This window comes from Barbus barbus (genome assembly GCF_936440315.1).
Source record: "Barbus barbus genome assembly, chromosome: 14".
NCBI classification, from domain to species: domain Eukaryota; kingdom Metazoa; phylum Chordata; class Actinopteri; order Cypriniformes; family Cyprinidae; genus Barbus; species Barbus barbus.
In genome coordinates, this window is record NC_136742.1 from 30374541 (window position 1) to 30394736 (window position 20196).

Sequence of the window (20196 nt, forward strand, 5' to 3'; positions counted from 1 at the left end):
AGGGACAAATCCTAGGGTTGTAAATGCACATGTAAAACAGAGATTTTTTGCCCTTCCCTAAGCCACATACCATTTAAAATATTGTATCAATGCATTCTATGACACCTTTAATGTGTTTCTCTTGAGCCTTAATGTCTTAAAATAGTCTTACTCACAATTTCTCCATACACTCCAAGATATTCTTTGACGAGAGGCACAAAACCCCAAAGCTCATCTGAAGTTGACGAGCTGGAGGAATCACTGCTTGCTTCAGTGTCATGGAAATCAGAGACACTCGGAGACTCCAGTGAACCTGGTGATAGAAAACAACGGTTTTAGATAAATATATGCAACAACAGTTATTAAAATTGAAGGAAAACTCTGACACACCTGAAGATGGATCCACCTCAAAGTGAAAGCTTGTGTCCACTGGGTTCTCCAAAATAGCATGAGGCCCTTTTTGAATCTCCTCAGGGTCTTCAAACCCTATCTGGGCATCTTTATTTCTGTTGAAATGGCCCCCGTCCTCCTCCAGACCCACGTCTTTAGTGTGAGACAAATCTTCGTTAATATTCAATTCAGAATTCAGAATCACTTCAGATTCATTCTGCTCCTCGTGCATTTCAGGACTCTTGGGTGGTTCAGTCATTTCGATGTCACTGCCCAAAGCCTTCACCTCTTCAGAGTCAATTTTTTTATCTGGAAAAAAAGTGCATAAAGATATTTAATAAACCATTAACCCTGAAAGGCCTGACATTTGAAACGATATGACATTTTTGAACTGGAACAGTTTATTGAACCTTTGGAAAGAAATGCTTGCATTTACGTTTTTTGTTGAGTATCATAGGCTTTTATGGCTCATATAGAGCGAGAATATGGAGAAAAAAAATTAAATCTAAATTTAAAAAAAGTTGCCCAGTGTATCATCAGCCTTAGTAAGATTAGATTTAAATGATCAAAACATATAATGCAATGCAATACAATGATGATTGAGAGATGAACAAATAAAGGTTCATTAAAAGCCTTATGATGATTTGATACTCACTGATTTAAAAAAAAAAGTAAACTCAAGTTTATTCAGTCCAGTAAGTGTTCATCTTGAAATGGAAGTTATTCTTATGTTTACTTAATTAAATCAGTAAAGATCTGACAGCAAAAAGACACGTGAAGCACGAGCTGAAAGTGGATGTTTGTACAATTATACTAAAATGCCTTTTTTTACTTGCTACCAAATCTAAACTATCAATCTGGCGACAAGGCATGTGGTAGATTGTGTGCAACAGGTTTAACAGCAAAGATTTGATCATTTAGAGGCATTTAAAATATGATGCAGTAGATTTTATAGGGTTAAAACAAAGCAATCAGCATTTGATTTTAGGTGACACTTGAAATGAATCATAGAAACAACCACGAACTATGATTTGGAAAGACAAGCATTGCTGTTAGTGCTGCTAAAATTACCTGTTTCAGATGCAAGTAGTTCTTCCTCGACCAACGGTGCGCTGTCACTGGCCGCTGAATATTTCTGTCGTAAAGCGAAAACGATCTCCTGGAAACCGTCTAAGACGGCAGCCTCAAAATCATACGCTTCCGGCTCCTTCTGCTGGCCGTGTTTCTGAGATTTCTGCTCTCTTTCGTTCATCATGTCCTCCGTCGCGTCGAGAATCAAGTTCTCCGAGGCCTCCATGATCTGGTCCAGCATTCGCTCAATTTCCTCCATGTCCGTCTGCAGCTCTTTGGTAGACTTCATCTCCAGATCTAGATCAGAAAACATGGCCTCGATTTTGAACAGGTTCTTCAGTCCAAAATACTTCTGCATGCGCTCCATGTCCTCGTCCTTCAGGTGATCCCGTAAGATTGTGAGCCTCAGCACGTTATCGCTGTATTCAGGCTCCTCGGGAGGAAGAGGAAGCGTGCCGTTTTCTTCGCTTTTTGTGGAGTTTTTGCTTTGTTGGGATTCGATCAACTGATCGCCTTCAGGTTGTTGGTTTTCTTTAAGTTCGTGTATGTCTTCTGTGAGCTGAGGCTTAGAAGAAGGAAGAGCGTTTTCATCCTCTAAAAGCTCTTCAGAGTCTTCATCCACGTCCTCTTCATCTTCAGGACTCTGTTGTTCCGATTCCAGTGTGTTTTTCAGTAGATTCACGAGTTCATTCTTCACTTTATCGATTTGGCCCTCCATTTGGTCAAATAGAGGTGTAGTTTCTGGGCTTTCTGTAACAAGTTCCTCCTTTAACTTCTCATCTACGCCAATCAATTCACTCACTTCTTCGCCGTTGTTCGTAAGTGCATCCTGAGGGTCGTCTGCAATGTTTATGTTTGCTTTTTCATTCTTGTTCATGCTGGCCTTCTGAAGAAGGTCTTCAACGTTTTCCATCTCTAACTTCTTTGGATCATGTTCTCCAGTGATTTCACTAACATTTAATACTGGCGGTGCTTTTTTGGACTCGGTGTGCGTTTCTGATGCTGCCGAAGGAGTTTTAGCGTCTTGTGGAAGATGAGAAGATTCTGGGACTTTAATGTGTAGTTCTTCAACATCACTTTGTGTATGCATGACCTCAAGACCAGCTTGTTCTTCAACATCAGCAGCTGAAAGAGATTCTTTGGCGAGTTCCTCAAGAGAGTCGGTCTCTTGCGCTTCACCTTCATGGTCTGTTTTGATAGCATCTTTAAAGCTTGACCTGTCCTCATCCTCGAGTGTTTTCTCTAGTGTTTGTAGTGGTATATCTTTATCGTTTAGCTCTAGTTTAGCAGGTTCTTCATGTACTACATCTAAACCTGCTGCTTGTGTTTCAAGTGGCTCAAAATCAGAGTCACTTTGGTTGTGCAAAAGTTCAGAATAAATTATATCCTGCGCATCAGAATCTGACGGTTCTTTTTCCACATCCTCAGAAATGGCCTTAGCATCTTGGCTTATTGAAATATCTTCTGTCTCTTCTGTTAGTGAATCTTTAGATTCAGATATCGATTCTGATGAAACATCAGTCTTTGGATGAAAGCTATCAGAGTCCTCTTCAGTAGATTTCAGTAATGTCTCTGTTTCAGGAGCTTTTACAGATTCTGAATCAACTGCCTTAGGGTCAGTAGGTTCAGAATCGATTCTTGAATCAGATTCAAGATGCGATGACGATTCTGAACCAACTGACACTGATTCATGAACCGATTGTGATTCTGAACCAACTGACACTGATTCATGAACCGATTGTGATTCTGAATCTACTGACACTGATTCATGAACCGATTGTGATTCTGAACCAACTGACACTGATTCATGAACCGATTGTGATTCTGAATCTACTGACACTGATTCATGAACCGATTGTGATTCTGAATCTACTGACACTGATTCATGAACCGATTGTGATTCTGAATCTACTGACACTGATTCATGAACCGATTGTGATTCTGAATCTACTGACACTGATTCATGAACCGATTGTGATTCTGAATCTACTGACACTGATTCATGAACCGATTGCGATTCTGAACCTACTGTCACTGATTCATGAACCGATTGCGATTCTGAACCTACTGTCACTGATTCATGAACCGATTGCGATTCTGAACCAACTGACACTGATTCATGAACCGATTGCGATTCTGAATCTACTGACACTGATTCATGAACCGATTGCGATTCTGAACCTACTGTCACTGATTCATGAACCGATTGCGATTCTGAACCAACTGACACTGATTCATGAACCGATTGCGATTCTGAACCTACTGACACTGATTCATGAACCGATTGCGATTCTGAACCTACTGACACTGATTCATGAACCGATTGCGATTCTGAATCTACTGACACTGATTCAAGATGCGATGACGATTCTGAACCAACTGACACTGATTCATGAAACGATTGTGATTCTGAACCAACTGACACTGATTCATGAACCGATTGCGATTCTGAATCTACTGACGCTGATTCAAGATATGATGATGATTCTGAATCAACTGCCTTTGATTCAAGAAGAGATGCCGATTCTGAATCAACTGACTCTGATTCAAGAAGAAATGCTGATTCTGAATCAACTGACTCTGATTCAAGAAGAAATGCTGATTCTGAATCAACTGACTCTGATTCAATAATCGATGTTGATTCTGAATCTAATGACTCAGATTCAAGAGGCTCCTCTGATTCTGTTGTTGTCATTTGAGATGCATCTTCATTGTGAGCTGGTTCTTTTGATTCTTCTGTTGAATTCTCATTTTCTAGCAACAATGTGCTGCTTAATAACACATCTATGTCATAACTTTCAAATTTATCGAGCCCAGTCTCAAAGCAAACAAAATCTGTTTCCTGAAATGGGAAAGAAAGATTCATGTTAACCAAATGTCACATCAAAAATGACCATACATGAGTCAATATTAACCACACCGACTTACCTCTGTAGGTACCTCCCATTCTTTTTCAGTATATATATGATTTATATTAAGATAGTCCTTTGGGAAATAACCAAAGTGGTTTCCAACCTATGCAAATAGAGGAAGAGGGGAAAAAATTATCAGTTTTTGTGCTGCAGTATAAGTGTTTTTTTTTTTTTTAAACAGTGTTTACAGAAACCATAAAATCATAAAAACAGTAAAAGCAACAATAAAATGGAACCAAAAAGAAAAAAAATGTATAATATGCATAAAATAAGGCAGTCTGCACTTATATTTTACAACTTTGTACATGTATCTATTTTTTATATATATATATATATATATATATATATATATATATATATATATATATATATTTCCTCTCTCATTCCAAAGAAACGTATTAAAACAATTAAAGAAAAAAAAGACAGTTGAATAAACTGTAGCACAAAGCACACCGAAACACTGGGTAAAATATCAATTTTTAATTAGATTAACTATTTATTGTATACTTCAACTTCAGCTATTTAAATGAATTTGTTTCATTAAGCTTGCGGTAAGGCATTGATTTGTTGATGGTGGTGTGGATGTTAGTAGTTGCTTAAAGGAATAGTTCACCCAAAAAGGAAAATTTCTTTATGGGAACAGATTTGGAGAAATGTAGCATTGCATCACTTGCTCAGCAATGGATGCTCTGCAGTGAATGGGTGCCGTCAGAATGATAGTCTAAACAGCTGATAAAACATCACAATAATCCACACCACTCCAGTCCATCAGTTAACATCTTGAGAAGACAAAAGCTGATTGTTTGTAAGAAACAAATGTTTTAACTTGAAATCATTGCTTCTGGCCAAAATGTGAGTCCATAATCCAAAATAATGCTTCCTTCTGTTGACAAAGATCATCCTCTGTTGTCTCTCACATCAAAATCCACACATGTAATTGTTTAAAACAGTTTTGGCTTGTAAACGGTGCTTGATCTGTGCAGATTTCTCTCCTGATTCCGACCTGATTTCACTGGAGGAAGCGTTATTATGGACTCATATTTTAGCCGCAAGCAATGGTTTTTAAAACACCATAATTATAGTTTGTTCATTTTTTATCACAAACATGCAGCTTTTGTCTTCTCCAGATGTTAACTGATGGACTGGAGTGGTGTGGATTATTGTGATGTTTTTATCAACTGTTTGGACTCTCATTCTGACGGCACCCATTCACTTCAGAGCATCCATTGCTGAGACACTGATGCAATGCTACATTTATACTACATTTCTCCAACTCTGAAGAAGCAAACTCATCTACATCTTGAATGGCCTGAAGGTGTGTAAATTTGCAGCAAATTGTCATTTTTGTGTGAATTAGTCCTTTAACACATTTCTCTGCTACTGAAGATTCGTGATCTGTCGCCCAACTAAATAAATATGTGTAGACTGTTTGCAATGATTAAATAATACTAATCAAATACTGGCATCCGAGTACATCATCAGGAACACCCAAAATCATCAAACAATCAATCAATGATTAACAGGTTACTTACACTACCAGCCCATACGTCTGATCTCTGCCCTGAGAGTTTATAATATACATATATCGTCTCTCCTTTCTTAAAAGAAAGAAACCGGCAGTCCGGCCCTGTGAAATCCTTGGCAGCCTTCCCTCTGCCGAGAAGCACTAAAGAGACACCAAAAAACATGTTAGGATGAAAACTACTCACTTCATGTTACATTATGAAAGCTACAGTTTTCTGAATGAAAGTTGAATGAAAAATGTTAGATTTGTGCTTACAATGTGGATTTTCAACATCATATGCCTCAGAACCAAATGCAATATATGGCATAAAAAATATTGTGATTAATTCATTCTAATTTGCATTAAAAATAAAGTATATTAAAAGGGACAATGCAACAAATTGTAAGGGTCCTAAATAGGAATTTAAGCAAAATATCTCTTTAATTTCTTGATCTGGATATTTTTGGAAAGTTTTTGTGAGATTCACCCAATCAGGTTGAATTAAGAAATTTTGTATGTTGAATGTTTTGAAATTGTGTGATGAAACAGTACTGCGTGCATTTTTTAAAATCCATTTAATGATAATAAACTCAAAAGTTGTGATGAAAGTAGTGCTACAAGTAATAATGAAAATAATCTTTAATTGCAAATACTTAATTAAGGAAAGAGGGATAGATTATATTATTTACTGTAGAAGATTAGTATTTTTAACAGGAAATAAAATATAAAAATGCTATAGTTACAATTTGGTTATCTAAATGAAGTTGCCTTACCATATAAAATAAAAATATTTAATATTATAAAAGACAATATATTTGATGTTTTTAGAGATTTTTATATTTTTAAACTTGAGTTTTACAGTAAAGTCTAGTAAGAACACCTTCAATTTTTTTAAATACTTAATAAAATGATTACATTGCTGTTTAAGTAAAAAAAGAAACACTGTTTTTATTCTTTGTGAATTAATAAATCATGCAACAGAGACAGAGATATATAGATCTCAATTATTTATAATAAATAATAATATTTTTTTTGCCCCAGTCAACCACTAATGGACAATGCACATTTTGTTTAGTATTTCTACTGAATTTTAAGTAAAATATTTTTTTTTTTACAAATCTACATAAAGTGCTCAGTTCAATTCTCAAATGGTAAACATATTATTAAACTGCAATGCAATATAGCAGATACTTGCATTATGCATATATTGATACCATTTCAGTTTTCGTTAATTCCACTCTTAATATCGGAAAAAAAAAAAAAGTCAACAAGAGTTCAACCTAATCCATCTCAAACGAGAACAACCGAATCCCGCAGACTGACTGTAAATAACCTTCCGAATCCAGAAATCGGTCTGTTTTACATGGCGATATGCAACCAGGTCTAACATTTCACATTATTAACGCTTTCAACATATTAAATACATAAAACATGGTTGTTTTAAAGAACCATAGTGAGTTTATGCTGTTAGCTCGACTGGCTAAACTGAGATCAGGATGTTCAAGGACGCCGTTCCTCAATTTCAATCCTCCACGCAGCATAAAATTAAATTCATTTACAGTTGCATTTGTTACAAAGTAACAGTCTCCCGCGGCGGCGGCGATGCGGCCTTTATGACGCCGTCAGTGGTAAGTTTTATGGTCCGCGGCAGCAGCATCATCCCGATACACAGTTCCAGTGATACTCACTGCTGCATTCTTCATCGGCGCATCGCTTCAGGTCCGAGAAACGCACCTCCGCGCTGCTCCGAGGGAAACACGCGTACAGAACAAGCATAAAAGCACAATAAAAACAGGGCTTCGGTGCAGCCATGCTGGCAGCTGTTGATCTCGGAGCCGCTGCCGACACGTCAGCAGATCCGAGGCGACCCCAGAGGAGAAGAGAAGAGAAGAGCCGGAGTCATGTTACAGAGCGCTTAAAGAGACCGCAGCACCAAAACAACACACTGCGCATGCGCAGGCGCACAATAAATTATTTTTATATTACGTTTACCATATCATTTTTTTTAATTTAGTAGTGTTTTTTTTTATCAGGTACATTGTTGCATAAATTATTTGATCATATACAGCAATGTTTGTTTGGGAAAAGAAAAAAGAAACAACTGAAAAATCTCTTCATTGAGAATACTCAAAAAAAGATGGATAGACTCAGATTATAGATAGATGATAGATGGGTGGATGGATAGAATTAATTAATTTAGAATTGTAATTAAGGGGGGGGGGCATTTTCACATACAAACAAAAATGAATAAAGGCAAAACTTACAAACCTGTTTATGTCTTTGCTGAAATATATCATGTCTATTTAAAAAGAATAAATAAGATATATGTGTGTATTTGGATGGAAATAAAAATTATATCAATATCAAAATAAGTCAGTAATAAAAAAATACATGAATACATAAATAAACCTACAACATACATATATATATATATACAGTATATATATATATGTGTGTGTGTGTGTGTATTTTATATATATATATTTTATATATATATTCACACATAGATAAATATCAAGTTTCACTAATTATCTTTCTCATTTATAAATAAAAAATGCACAAAGGGAAACCTTACCGAACGTTTTATGCAATATATGTTTGTCTTATTATTATTAATTTTTTAAGGAATATTTCATATATTTGGAGAGAAATATCTTGTATCTTGATGGTTTTGAAATAAAAAATAAATTAACAATAAATCAATAAAGAAAATGAAATCATTCTGAACAATTATATCATCCGTTATGCATTATCTGATCTCAATAATGTTCTCTGTATTTTTATTTCTGTTATAGTGTAACTAAGCTTTTTTTTTTTGTAAATTGTTTCAAAACGTTCAGAGAACATTCAAAAGTGACGTTCCCATTATGTATGCAAAATTATAAAATGACATTTTCCCTTAGCATTTAAAAAACTAGATGGTTTGAATGTTCATTTAGAAACATTGTTTTCATAAATTAATGTGCTTCCACATAAATTAATCTGTTTTCACATAAGTGAAAACATCTTGTGCTTAGTATCAGCACAGATCACTCATGCATCTATCTATCACAAACATGCAGCTTTTGTCTTCTCCAGATGTTAACTGATGGACTGGAGTGGTGTGGATTATTATGATGTTTTTATCAGCTGTTTGGACTCCCATTCTGACGGCACCCATTCACTGCAGAGCATCCATTGCAGAGCATTTTTTATCGTTAAATATAAGTTTTTGTTTTTTAAAGTAAAGACCAAGTGGCCAGCGGCAGACAGTGAGCTGATCATAGTCTGTGTTTGATCAATTTAGCCTACTCAAATCATCACGACTTGCCTAAAATAAAACCTCTAGATATACTAAAACAGTTCAAGCATATAACAATGTTTAAACGTTAAACCTAGATAAATGTGCACTATATCCAAAAGTTTGTGCAGAGAGTGGAAGCAGGACATGCACCAGCGCAATCAATTGCATTGTTGCTCATGAAGGTAAGAGTAATACATCGTTCGGAGCTGTAAAGGGTCTACTTTTATTTTTGTGCACTCACAATATCAACAAAACGTTGTGCTTTTATAAAATAAAGAAAACAAACATGATGCGCTTTCTGCCGTCTCAGTCTTGAACAGGAGCGCTTCACAAAAATGAACCGAAAGTCAGCGAATACATGCCTCACAGACATGACACATATATCTATAGAAAGCTTTAAATTACTACTTAACGAAATTAAACAAATCTCTTTCTTTATAATCATAATCCGTGAAGATTCATTTCTCTCTAAAGGCGCGTCTAATGAGGAGACGGCGAGTCAGGATCAGCAACTTCATCCTTGCGACACGGACACAGAAAACACAAGTTTGTTAGTAAATAATTCAAATATCTCCTTACTATTTCCCCCTGACACATTCATGGTAATTACTTTTGGGGGGTTGCAGCAAGCTTTGGCCTATTTCGTGCATTTGAAGGCAGAACTCTTCATCTGCACTGACGGCACGCTCGCTGCTGCTGCGGGACACTAAACACCATCGAGCCGTTTTTCACAGTAGCGGCACGGTCTCGTGTTGTTTCCACCAGCGTGGCACATTTTTTTCATCACTAATTGATGGATGTTTAAAATATAAAAATAAGGAGAAATCTAAAACCGGCCCAAGGCCCGGCCCGCGTCTGAACTATGATGTGAAAATTGGCCCGAAGCCCGGCCCTAGTGGCATAAAAAAGTCGAGGCCCGTCAGGCCCATCAGGCCCGGCCTGAAATGCAGAGATCTATTTTACTCACCCTTGTGCTGTTCAAAAGAGATTTGTTTGAAGAAATCATCATGCAAAGCAAGCCTTAAAAAAGACAAAATGCATGATGAGAGTAATTCAGAAGAGTCTTATAGTAGCCCTTGTGTAACAAATGGATTGAAGTTGGAATGCACATGCACCAATGAGATTTGTGAGTGAATAATAGCTTATATTTTAGTCTATTTGTTACACAAAAGTGTTGTGTGACTTTAAAAGACTTGGAATATATAGGATTATATATAGTGTTATAAATTATATGGATTATTTTAATTTTCTGTTTCTTCAAAAGTTTGGGAATTTTTTTATGTTTCTGAAAGAAGTCTCTTCTGTTCAGCAAGACTGCATTTATTTGATCAAAAATACAGTAAAAAATTGTAAAATATTATTACAATTTAAAAGGGTCAAATGATGTGATTTCAAGTTTTCCTTTCTCTTTGGAGTGTTACAAGCTGTTCGTGCATAGATAAGATCCCTGAAGTTGCAAAGACTAAAGTCTCAAAACCAAAGAGATATTTTTTTCATATATATATATTTATGAGTTTTTGTGCCTTTTAATTTGAGAGGACAGTGGCGAGATGACAGGAAAGCATTGGGCGGAGAGAGGGGAGCGGGATCAGCAAAGGACCTCGAGGTGGGACTCGAACTCGGGTCACTGTGAGCGCAGTTGCGCTATATGTCGACGATCGGCGCCGACTCAAAGAGATATTCTTTATCAAAGTTAAGACTCTGCCACGCCCCCCTAAAACGGCTCATTTAAACACGCCCCCACATGTCTATGTCACGATGTGGAAATATTTGCGTAAGGCATGGTTTCAGTAACCGCAGTAGTGTTGATGCAGCCATGACAGGGAGAAGCTGTGTTTCTATGTGAACGCAAAAGCACTTTATTTGGCCTTCCGAAATTAGACGCATTTAGGAATCATTAAGATTACTTACAACAGAACAGCAACACATTTATGGACTACAGTTTCGTGAACCTAGGAGAGGAGGTAATTCTGACTTTGCTCTGACAATCTGGCACTTCTGAATCAGCAACTGTTTTGATATTAGTTTAAGTATTTGCTATTGACTGCTCAAATACGGAGTTTTACGCTTTGTGTGTGAGAGAGAGAGAGAGAGAGAGAGAGAGAGAGAGAGGGGGTCACATCACATCACATCTTAATCACGGCTTGTTTGCAAACACATATGAGCTTCATCACTGTGTCTGTCACGCGACTGTTCCCCTCTCGGGCTTCAACTGATGGTAAAACTAAAGACATTATTAACTGTCTTTACTTTCATTTTGAAAGCTGAAGCTCGCGATTATGGAAAGGGGCGTTACATTTCCGACTGGCTTGTGGTGTGTACCCAATCACAATGCACTGTGCCAGTTGGCCAATCAGAGCAGACTGCGCTTGAGAGGCGGGGCATAGAGGACCTACAGCAATATACAGTATTTGAAAAATAATGTGTTTTTTGAACATTAAAGCATGTCAACATATTCTGTTACACCAAATACACAAAATAATGATCTTTAAAAAAGCATCATATGACCCCTTTAAAATATAATTTTTTTATTTGAATATGTTTTAAACTGTAATTTATTTCTGTGATCAAAGCTGTATTTTCAGCATCATTACTCCAGTCTTCAGTGCCTAATATGCTGATTTGCTGCTCAAGACACATTTCTGATTATTATCAATGTTGAAAACAGTTGTGCTGCTTCATATTTTTGTGGAAACTGTGATACATTTGTTTCTTCAGGATTCACAGATGAATAGAAAGTTCAAAAGAGCAGCATTTATTTTAAATATAAATATTTTGTAATATTATAAATATCTTTACTGTCACTTTTGATCAGTTTAATGCATCCTAGCTGAACAAATGTTTTAATTTCTTTCTTTTTTTTTGTTTAAAAAATAAATAAATACCCCAAAAATGTGAATAGTTTCCACAAAAATATTGGTCAGAACAACTGTTTTCAACATTGATAATAATCAGAAATGTTTCTGGAGCAGCAAATCAGTATATTATTATGATTTCTGAAGATCATGTGACACTGAAGACTGCAGTAATGATGCTGAAAATACAGCTTTGATCACAGAAATAAATTACATTTTAAAGTGTATTCTAATAAAAAAATGCTTTTTTAAATTGTAATAATATTTCAAACAATTCCCTGGATATTTTAATCAAATAAATGCAGCCTTGGTGAGCAGAAAATAATTGTTTTCAAAAACATTAAATAATAATATTTTTTCTAAAATGTTGACCAATAGGTTTCTTCTTCCAGAGTCTTTTCAATCTCACACAGTGGTCTCAAACTCAGTTCCTGGAGGGCTACAGCTCTGCACAGTTTAGCAGCTCCAAATCACACCTGCTTGGAAGTTTCTAGTAATCCTGAAGACCTTGATTATCTGGATCAGGTGTGTTTGATTAGGATTGAGCTAAACTGTGCAGAGCTGTGGCCCTCCAGGAATTGAGTTTGAGACCAATGCTTTAAAATAAAGGTAGTGTAGAAAGTAATGATGTCGACAGGATTGCTGTTTTTGTTTAAACTAACCCCCTAAAGTAGGCTCGTCTTGATCTCCTGCTGTCTATGTGTGTGGACCGCTGCAGATGCTGGAGTTTTACGAGGATGAGGAGGCTACTCTTCAGGTTCTGGAGAATTACGCTTACAATAAGGAGTTCCCTTTGAACCCCAACGCTCATGTTTATCTGTTCCAGTTCCTCAAGAGACACCAAGCCCCACAAGCCAAACTCATCGGTTCATTAAGGGTATGAAACCATTCAGTCAGTCAGGAATAGATGAAGCTACTCGTTAAAATGACTCCCATGTTGTGGTTTGTGTCGCTCAGATTCTGCACTCTTTAGTCCCGAGTCACGAGCTGATGCTGGACCTCTGCTGCACACCAGTACGTATGGAAACTAGACTTCTTCTGACGGATTTCTATTGCAGTTTTGTTATAAAGACCGACCAGTAATTGACCAGTAAATTTGGAAGGCTTGGAAGTGTCTTCTGAAAATAATGAAGAAACTCAAAAAGAAGTAAGTTATTATTAATACACCATAAATAGTACATAAAATCAGTCGCACCGGGTCAACATTGTATTGACGAGAGAGAATAAAATGAGAAATTGCATCAGCTTCTGAATCTCTTTTTGTTACTGAAGTCATAAATGATGTAAAATGCCGACAATATCTTTTAAATTTGACAGGTTTTTTTCACAGAATAGGAGTGAAAAATATAATTATAAAACAATTATTGTGGCATTCATTTTAAACAACATCTCTAACATACTTATGGCTCATTTCCACTGAGAGGTACGGTACGCAGTTCCGTTTCCGTTGTCAGAAGTTGTGAATGGTACCAAAATAGCGAACCATACCGTACCACTTTTTTGGTACCCTTCCCTTGGGGTACCTAGCACAGCAAAGGGTACCAAAAGGGTGGAGCTAAACTCACTGCAGAAGTTGATTGGTTTACTGGTTTACTGGTATACTTTCATATTTTCACACAGACAGTAGCTGTTTCTCAATATGCGTTCTTGTCTGTTCTTGTGCACTTGTGAAACATCATTGCCCAAAAACCCGTGTAATTTTACTGTTGTTCTAAATATTACTGTTTTCACTGTCATGAAATGTAGTTTTCAGGCGAGAATGTAGTTTAAAACTCAAATCTGCAGTTTATTTATAAAGATATAGTGCCTATTTCCTCTTATATAAGCCTCTTATAATTTGTACTTATACTTTTATAATGGCTATTATTGTTCATTAAAACATAAAAGAGGCAGAGTTGTGCTTATTGTCGCTCTTTATTGTCGATCGCTACTTTCCGGCACACACCAGGCCTATCAAGTAAAGGGTAGTGTTGGCAGTAGAGACGCAAGCCTGATCAGGGTTACCCGTACCGTACCGTACCGCTCAGTGGAAACAAGGCATTATATGGGTGACATTAATTACATATTAATATATATATATATATATCTCAAACGATTAATCGCATCCAAAACAAAAGTTTTTGTTTACATAATGTGTGTACTGTGTATATTTATATGTATATATATTCTTATATTTTATATTATATCTAAATAAATCTAACATAAATATAATATATTTTTCATAAATATACACATGTATGTTTGTGTATTTATATATGCATAATAAATATACAAAACAAACTTTTACTTTGGATGTGATCAATCATTTGACAGCACAAATATAAATATAAATATATATATATATATATATATTATATAAAAAAAAATTTTTTTTGAATGTGCCAAAATATATAGTTAACATTTTTTTTGAATATGACAATATTTATCTGTTTTAAATTTTTTTATTTATTTGAGATCTGCTGTAACCAAAGTGAACCGTATAATAGAGCTGTTTTAAAGTATAGTCTGATCTCTCTTTATTCACAGAATTAGCATTAGTAATAAAAAAAGTAAGGAACACGCATGCAAAAATACACACATTACACTGTTATATCTTGTTCAAATCGTAAACTTATTGATAATATTTTGTCACCTTCATAAAAAAATCAGATGGCCACTCAATAAGAAGAGTTGGAAATACAAGTTATGTACACAATTATTTTCATTATATAAATCACATTATATACATTTCTAAGGAATTAGAAATGGCTTGTTAGGAAGTCACAGCATGATTCTGATGATAAATGACTTTTATGACAAGCAGTGCTTCCAGTGCTTTTGTTTCTCGTGATGTTGATTCAGAAAGTGCATGGATGCTGTGAAGGAGTGGGACGTCAGGAGATCGCTCTGGCTTTCCTTACATCAGCCGGAAGGACTCGCACGAGAACGTCCAGCTTCTGATGGTCAAGAGAGACGTTTTGAGGTTTACGGATGAAAACAGTAAGTACATGATTATTATTTCTGATTTGCAGAAAGTTTCAGTTCACTTAGTAGAAAGAAAACCGTGAGGCTTTGAGTTTGTAATGTGTTGCAGATGATTCCTGATATGAAGTAAACTTTGCTTTGTTTGTTTGTATATGTTAAATGTGTTCTGTTTGCAGACAGAGAGTACTTCAGAATCGCTCTGAAAATTGAGAGCGAAAGTAAACCAAAGAAAGAAAGACTCAGGAAGAGGAAAGAGAGGATGGTGACTAAGCTTTATGTTTACTGTGTAAAATTGAGATTTCCTAGATTTTTACCAGAGAGCAAATCTATACATTTTCACGTTATGCATGTTTGATATTAATTGCATTTTATATTTTATATATCACTCAGGGTGAAGGAAAAGAAAAAGAAGAGTCTCAAAGACTAAGAAGTGCGAGTAAATTTTGTAATAAGTGTCTAAATTTGAGATTTTCTAGATTTTTACCTGAGAATGTTTGATTGCGTATGTAACACATGAGAATTTCTTCAATTGCTGTGAATTAAAGGACTGAAAGTGCAGTGAACTGACCGTTGGTCTTGATGGTGACCAGCAGGGAGCGCAAACGCTGCATTTCTCAAGCCTGATGCTTTCCTGGAACCACAGCCTGATGAACATTTCATATTTATAAAAAAATCAAAACATTGTCAGCAGCTCTTGAGATGATACTAGTGGATTTTCTCCTGTCCAGTCAATACTTTTTTGATTAAATAAAGAAATTAAAAGCATCTAAATGTCATATATGTATATTATAATTATAATGTATTGATATATTTGGTATTTATCGATATACTGTTTTATATATATATAATATAAAATGTATATTATATATATAAAAAAAACTGGTTGAGTATGGTAAAAAAATAAGAAAACAATGAAAAATTATTTTAAATAATTTAGTTAATTAAAAAAAAAATTCTGAAATAAAACGGATTTAACTTCTTTTATTCTAGTATGTCAACTAGGTTATATAAATTATACGCTGTAAGTGTAGTTTTTGTTTTTAATTGTTCTTTGTGAAATATCATGCAAGGAATACCATGATTTCTGACACTTGTCTGACCGTATGAAGAGTGAGTGACCTCACAGTGGACTGTATAAATATATTTAGACAGCAGACAGATGGCTGTAATAACAGCGTGGTTTGTGGGGAGATTGTTGACAGCATCTCTGTCACGTGTAGCAGGTTTGCGTGTTGCTCATGACCATCTGAACAACACTTATGCTGAGCAAGATGTTCATGGACTCTGAATCACGAAGGCAATGATGCAGAAAAATACTCTTCAGATCTCAGAGAAGATTCAGCTTCATTCAGAACCAGATGAGTTTTAATCAGGCGTACAGGTCCAAAAGTTTTTATGGATGGAGGGAGAAAAAAAAAAAACATGTCACATTTTGCCACATAAAATTAAATAAATACACATAAATTTGGATAAAGAAAATGCATTTGCTGTCATTATATTCATGGCAATGAAACAAATTGTACCTCCTATAATCTCCTATTTATGTATGCATATGTAAAATGAAGTTTTGGTAATACAGTTTTATTAATAGTAATTTAATGTTTTTAAAGTTTAATACATTTTTTTTATTTTTCATACATTTTTATAAAAGTTCACAATACTGTTTCAATGTAAATAAATGCAGCTTTTGTGGTCTGACTAGCCTATTTGAAAAACATTTAAAAAAAAATCTTAATTATTAATAATGCAATAAGTGTAAACCAGCATAAAATATTATAAAATGTTTTACTGATAATGTGAGCATAAAAGATGTCTTTGAAAAACATAATTACAGAATAAAATATATACTTTTTTATTTTGTGAATAATAATTATAAAGATATCTAATTATAAATAATTATAAGGATATGTATTATGCACATTTTAATAATAAATACTTGCATAATAGATATTTTTCAAAAACAAACAAAATTTTAATTATTAAAAAATAATGTAATAATCAATGTAAAGCAGCATAAAATAAATATATATTTTATTTATTTTGTGAATAATTCATAATATTAATTTTTTTTTAGCATCGAGTATGAGACTTCTTTCAGAAATATAAAAAATTCATAATCATTCCACACTTTTGACCAGTAGTGCACATATTTGCATAATTAAATATTATTTACATTTGATTTGTTTTTTCCATGTAAGTATTATTTGCCTTTGCTGTAATGAATCCCCATGCTGTACTGCCTTTAAACGATGCTGATTCAAATGCAAACGACTGCATTACAGTAACGAGAGTCTAATGAGAATTGTCATTGAGAATAATGAAACTAATGCTACTGTAAAAAAAGGGCCTGAGCAAAACACCTCTGCAAAAGAGGAAGTGGTTGTTCGTTTCCTGTTCTTCAGGCCTCTAAATATCACACCGCATGACTTCAGTTTTTCCACTAACAGACTCTCACATACACACATCTAAATATAATTGTATGCTTCTACCGGGGCAATAAAACAAGATCAGGAGAGGCACACTTTACCTCATTTTAACAACTAAATCTATCTTATGCTTTCTATTGCAAACACACAAGAAATCATGAAGTGTCAAACCTCACCTCACTCACTCCCATGTGTTACAAGAACCTGTTTGGTGAATGCTACACTATTCACTGCTCGTGAGATCATCAATAAAGCTCACATTAGTCACAGATGAATCATTTAGAGATGAAGACATGATATAACATTTGTGACTGTGGCCTTGCCCTTAAATGTGAAAACAAGGACTCTTATAGATAACTCTAAACTACAGAGTGAACAGCAGTCATGGGCTTTATATAGGGCTCCACTCAACAGCAGTCCATCCCAGACAAATCAGTCTTATTTTGCATACACTACATAATGACCTTCATTATTAATAAGTCATTTAATATTTTTGAATGTTCAGATCAGTAGGTGATGTGCATTCAAATATGAGTTGTTGATACATGAGTCATAGTTTCATAATATTTGAATGCATTAAGTTTAGTGTTGGATAATGTTTGTTATATAGAATCTGTATAATGTTGACATTTTCATTCTTAAAAATTATAACATTTTATACAATTATTATACTAATATTCTCTTTCTGTATTTTTAATGCCTATTTAAAGTTTTGCCTTTAGGTTGTTAACATAAGAAAGGACCCTACAACATTTATATATTTTTATATTTTAACATCTTTTTATTTTTCAGCATTTTTATTTATTTGTTTTCATTTATCTTTTGTATTATAATATTATGTTATATTTACATTAAATATTTAAGGTGTTGACATGATCCAAAAACATTGTCTTTTTTCACTATTTATTTATTTATAATTTTTATATTTTATTTTATTTTTAAACATGGTATCAAGTTTTATGTTACACAAAGTTTCTCCTCTTTCTGTTTGTATTTTATTTTTAATAGCTATTTTAATTTTTGGTGTTGACATAAGGGAGGACCCTACAACATTTATGATTTACTTTGGTAACACTTTATTTTAAGGTGTCCTTGCTGCACCTGTTACATGTACTTTCTATTATAATAACAATTAATTGTGCATAACTACATGTAAGTAACCCTAATCCTAACCATAACCATATAGTAAGTCCATGTAGTTAATTACTATTACTCAGTACTTAAATGTATTATTACACTGTAACAAGGACAACTTAAAATAAAGTGTAACCTTAAAATACTAACAGAAATGAATATACAGTATTGTATAAATTAGCCAATCAGAAGATGACACAAGCGTGAATGCAATGGAATAATGAAAGCAGTGTTTGAAATAAAAATAACAATGGAATAATATAAGATTTAAGTGTTGAGTAATATTAATTAACTACATGCACTTACCATATGGCTAGGGTTTGTCTTACGGTTACTTGCATGTAATTATGCGTGATTTGTTTTTTTTATAATAGTAAGTACAGAAGACAAGGAAATACTGTTGCGCTCAAATGAAGGCTAATGGTAAGTCCAGGTGCGTGAAAACCAATAAAGTATAGAAGAGACTGTAGATGGTTCGCACTCTGAAAAACTAGACAAAGAGCAAGAGCAGACGTTTCAGCCATCCAGCTATTCTCAATGCTCATAATGTGATTCATAATTATGAGCATTGAGAATAGCTGGATGGCTGAAACGTCTGCTCTTGCTCTATTAAAAATTTGATTCTTTTTGTAAAAGACTTTGTCTAGTTTTTCAGAGTGCGAACCATCTACAGTCTCTTCTATAATAGTAAGTACATGCAACGTGTAACAAGGACACCTTAAAATAAAGCGTTACCGTATTTTAATTTTTTTAAATATTGAAATTTTTGCTTTTAAGGTGTTGACATAATGAAGGACCCTCCAACATTGATACATTTTTTAAATTAATTTAAATGTATTTTTTAAAATATTATTTTGACTTTATTGCATAATTTTATTTTTAAACAGTGGAATTATTTTATTTTATTATTTCAATTCTAATTCATTTTCATTTGAATTCTTTATTCATTACTATTTCAGTGCTTTAACATTTGTGTCCTGTCTCTTTAAACCAATTTCACCATCTTCTGATTGGTTAATTTATACAATATGTTCTTTTTCTGTTAGCATTTTATTTGTAATAAATATTGAAATGTTTGCTTTTAAGGTGTTGACATAATAAAGGACCCTCCAACATTTATACATTTTTTTAATGTATATATATATATATATATATATATATATATATATATATATATAAAATAATTTTTACTTTATTGTATAATTTTTTATTTTTAAACAGGGGAATTATTTTATTTTATTATTTTATTATTACTATTTCAGTGCATTGTGTCCCGTCTCTTTAAACCAGTTTCACCATCTTCTGATTGCTTAATTTATAATATATATATATAATATATATAATAAATATTTAAATTTTTGACATACTGAAGGACCCTCCAACACTGATATATTTTTTTAATTATTTTAATAAATTTTTTATATATATATAATTTTTACTTCATTGTATAATTTTACTTTTAAACACAGTATAATATTTTTAGTTTCATTCTAATTAATTTTCATTTTAATTCTTTACTCATTGCTAGTATTTCAGTGCATTCACACTCGCGTCCCGTCTCTTTAAACCGCTTTGACCGAGCTCTCTCCTGATTGGCTCTCAATGACATCACCCTGCGCTTCCCCCCATCTCTGGGTCGCTGTGGCTCTCCTTCAGCAGCGCGGAGCTCCATTGGTTC

The 20196-nt window shown here is 34.1% G+C and overlaps 2 protein-coding genes across 7 annotated transcripts in view; one reads left to right on the forward strand and one right to left on the reverse strand.

The window, feature by feature from the left end:
- The window catches only part of LOC306880497 (uncharacterized protein), a 27143-nt gene extending 19411 nt beyond the window's left edge, over window positions 1–7732 (reverse strand). For all 4 annotated transcript variants that reach the window (XM_079434042.1, XM_079434040.1, XM_079434041.1 and 1 more), the window contains exons 1-6: window positions 7545–7732; window positions 5885–6018; window positions 4369–4455; window positions 1441–4282; window positions 370–678; window positions 156–292 (exon numbers count right to left, since the gene is read on the reverse strand). In XM_079434042.1, the coding sequence (XP_079290168.1) occupies window positions 156–292; window positions 370–678; window positions 1441–4282; window positions 4369–4455; window positions 5885–6018; window positions 7545–7668 (3633 nt within the window). In that variant the 5' untranslated portion in view covers window positions 7669–7732. The remainder of the gene's footprint in view (window positions 1–155; window positions 293–369; window positions 679–1440; window positions 4283–4368; window positions 4456–5884; window positions 6019–7544) is intronic.
- Window positions 1–15703, forward strand: part of LOC306880529 (TATA box-binding protein-associated factor RNA polymerase I subunit A-like) — an 18265-nt gene extending 2562 nt beyond the window's left edge. The window contains exons 2-7 of one of the 3 annotated variants that reach the window (XR_013785077.1): window positions 12713–12871; window positions 12952–13008; window positions 14836–14973; window positions 15135–15220; window positions 15349–15388; window positions 15504–15609. Coding sequence is in view for 1 of the 3 variants with exons in the window: in XM_079434092.1 (XP_079290218.1) it covers window positions 12713–12871; window positions 12952–13008; window positions 14836–14934 (315 nt within the window). In the remaining 2 variants the exon portion in view is untranslated. Of the gene's footprint in view, window positions 1–12712; window positions 12872–12951; window positions 13142–14835; window positions 14974–15134 lie in introns of those variants that run through there. The other 2 variants (XM_079434092.1, XR_013785078.1) reach the window with 2 other exon arrangements.
- Window positions 15704–20196: the final 4493 nt, after the last annotated feature.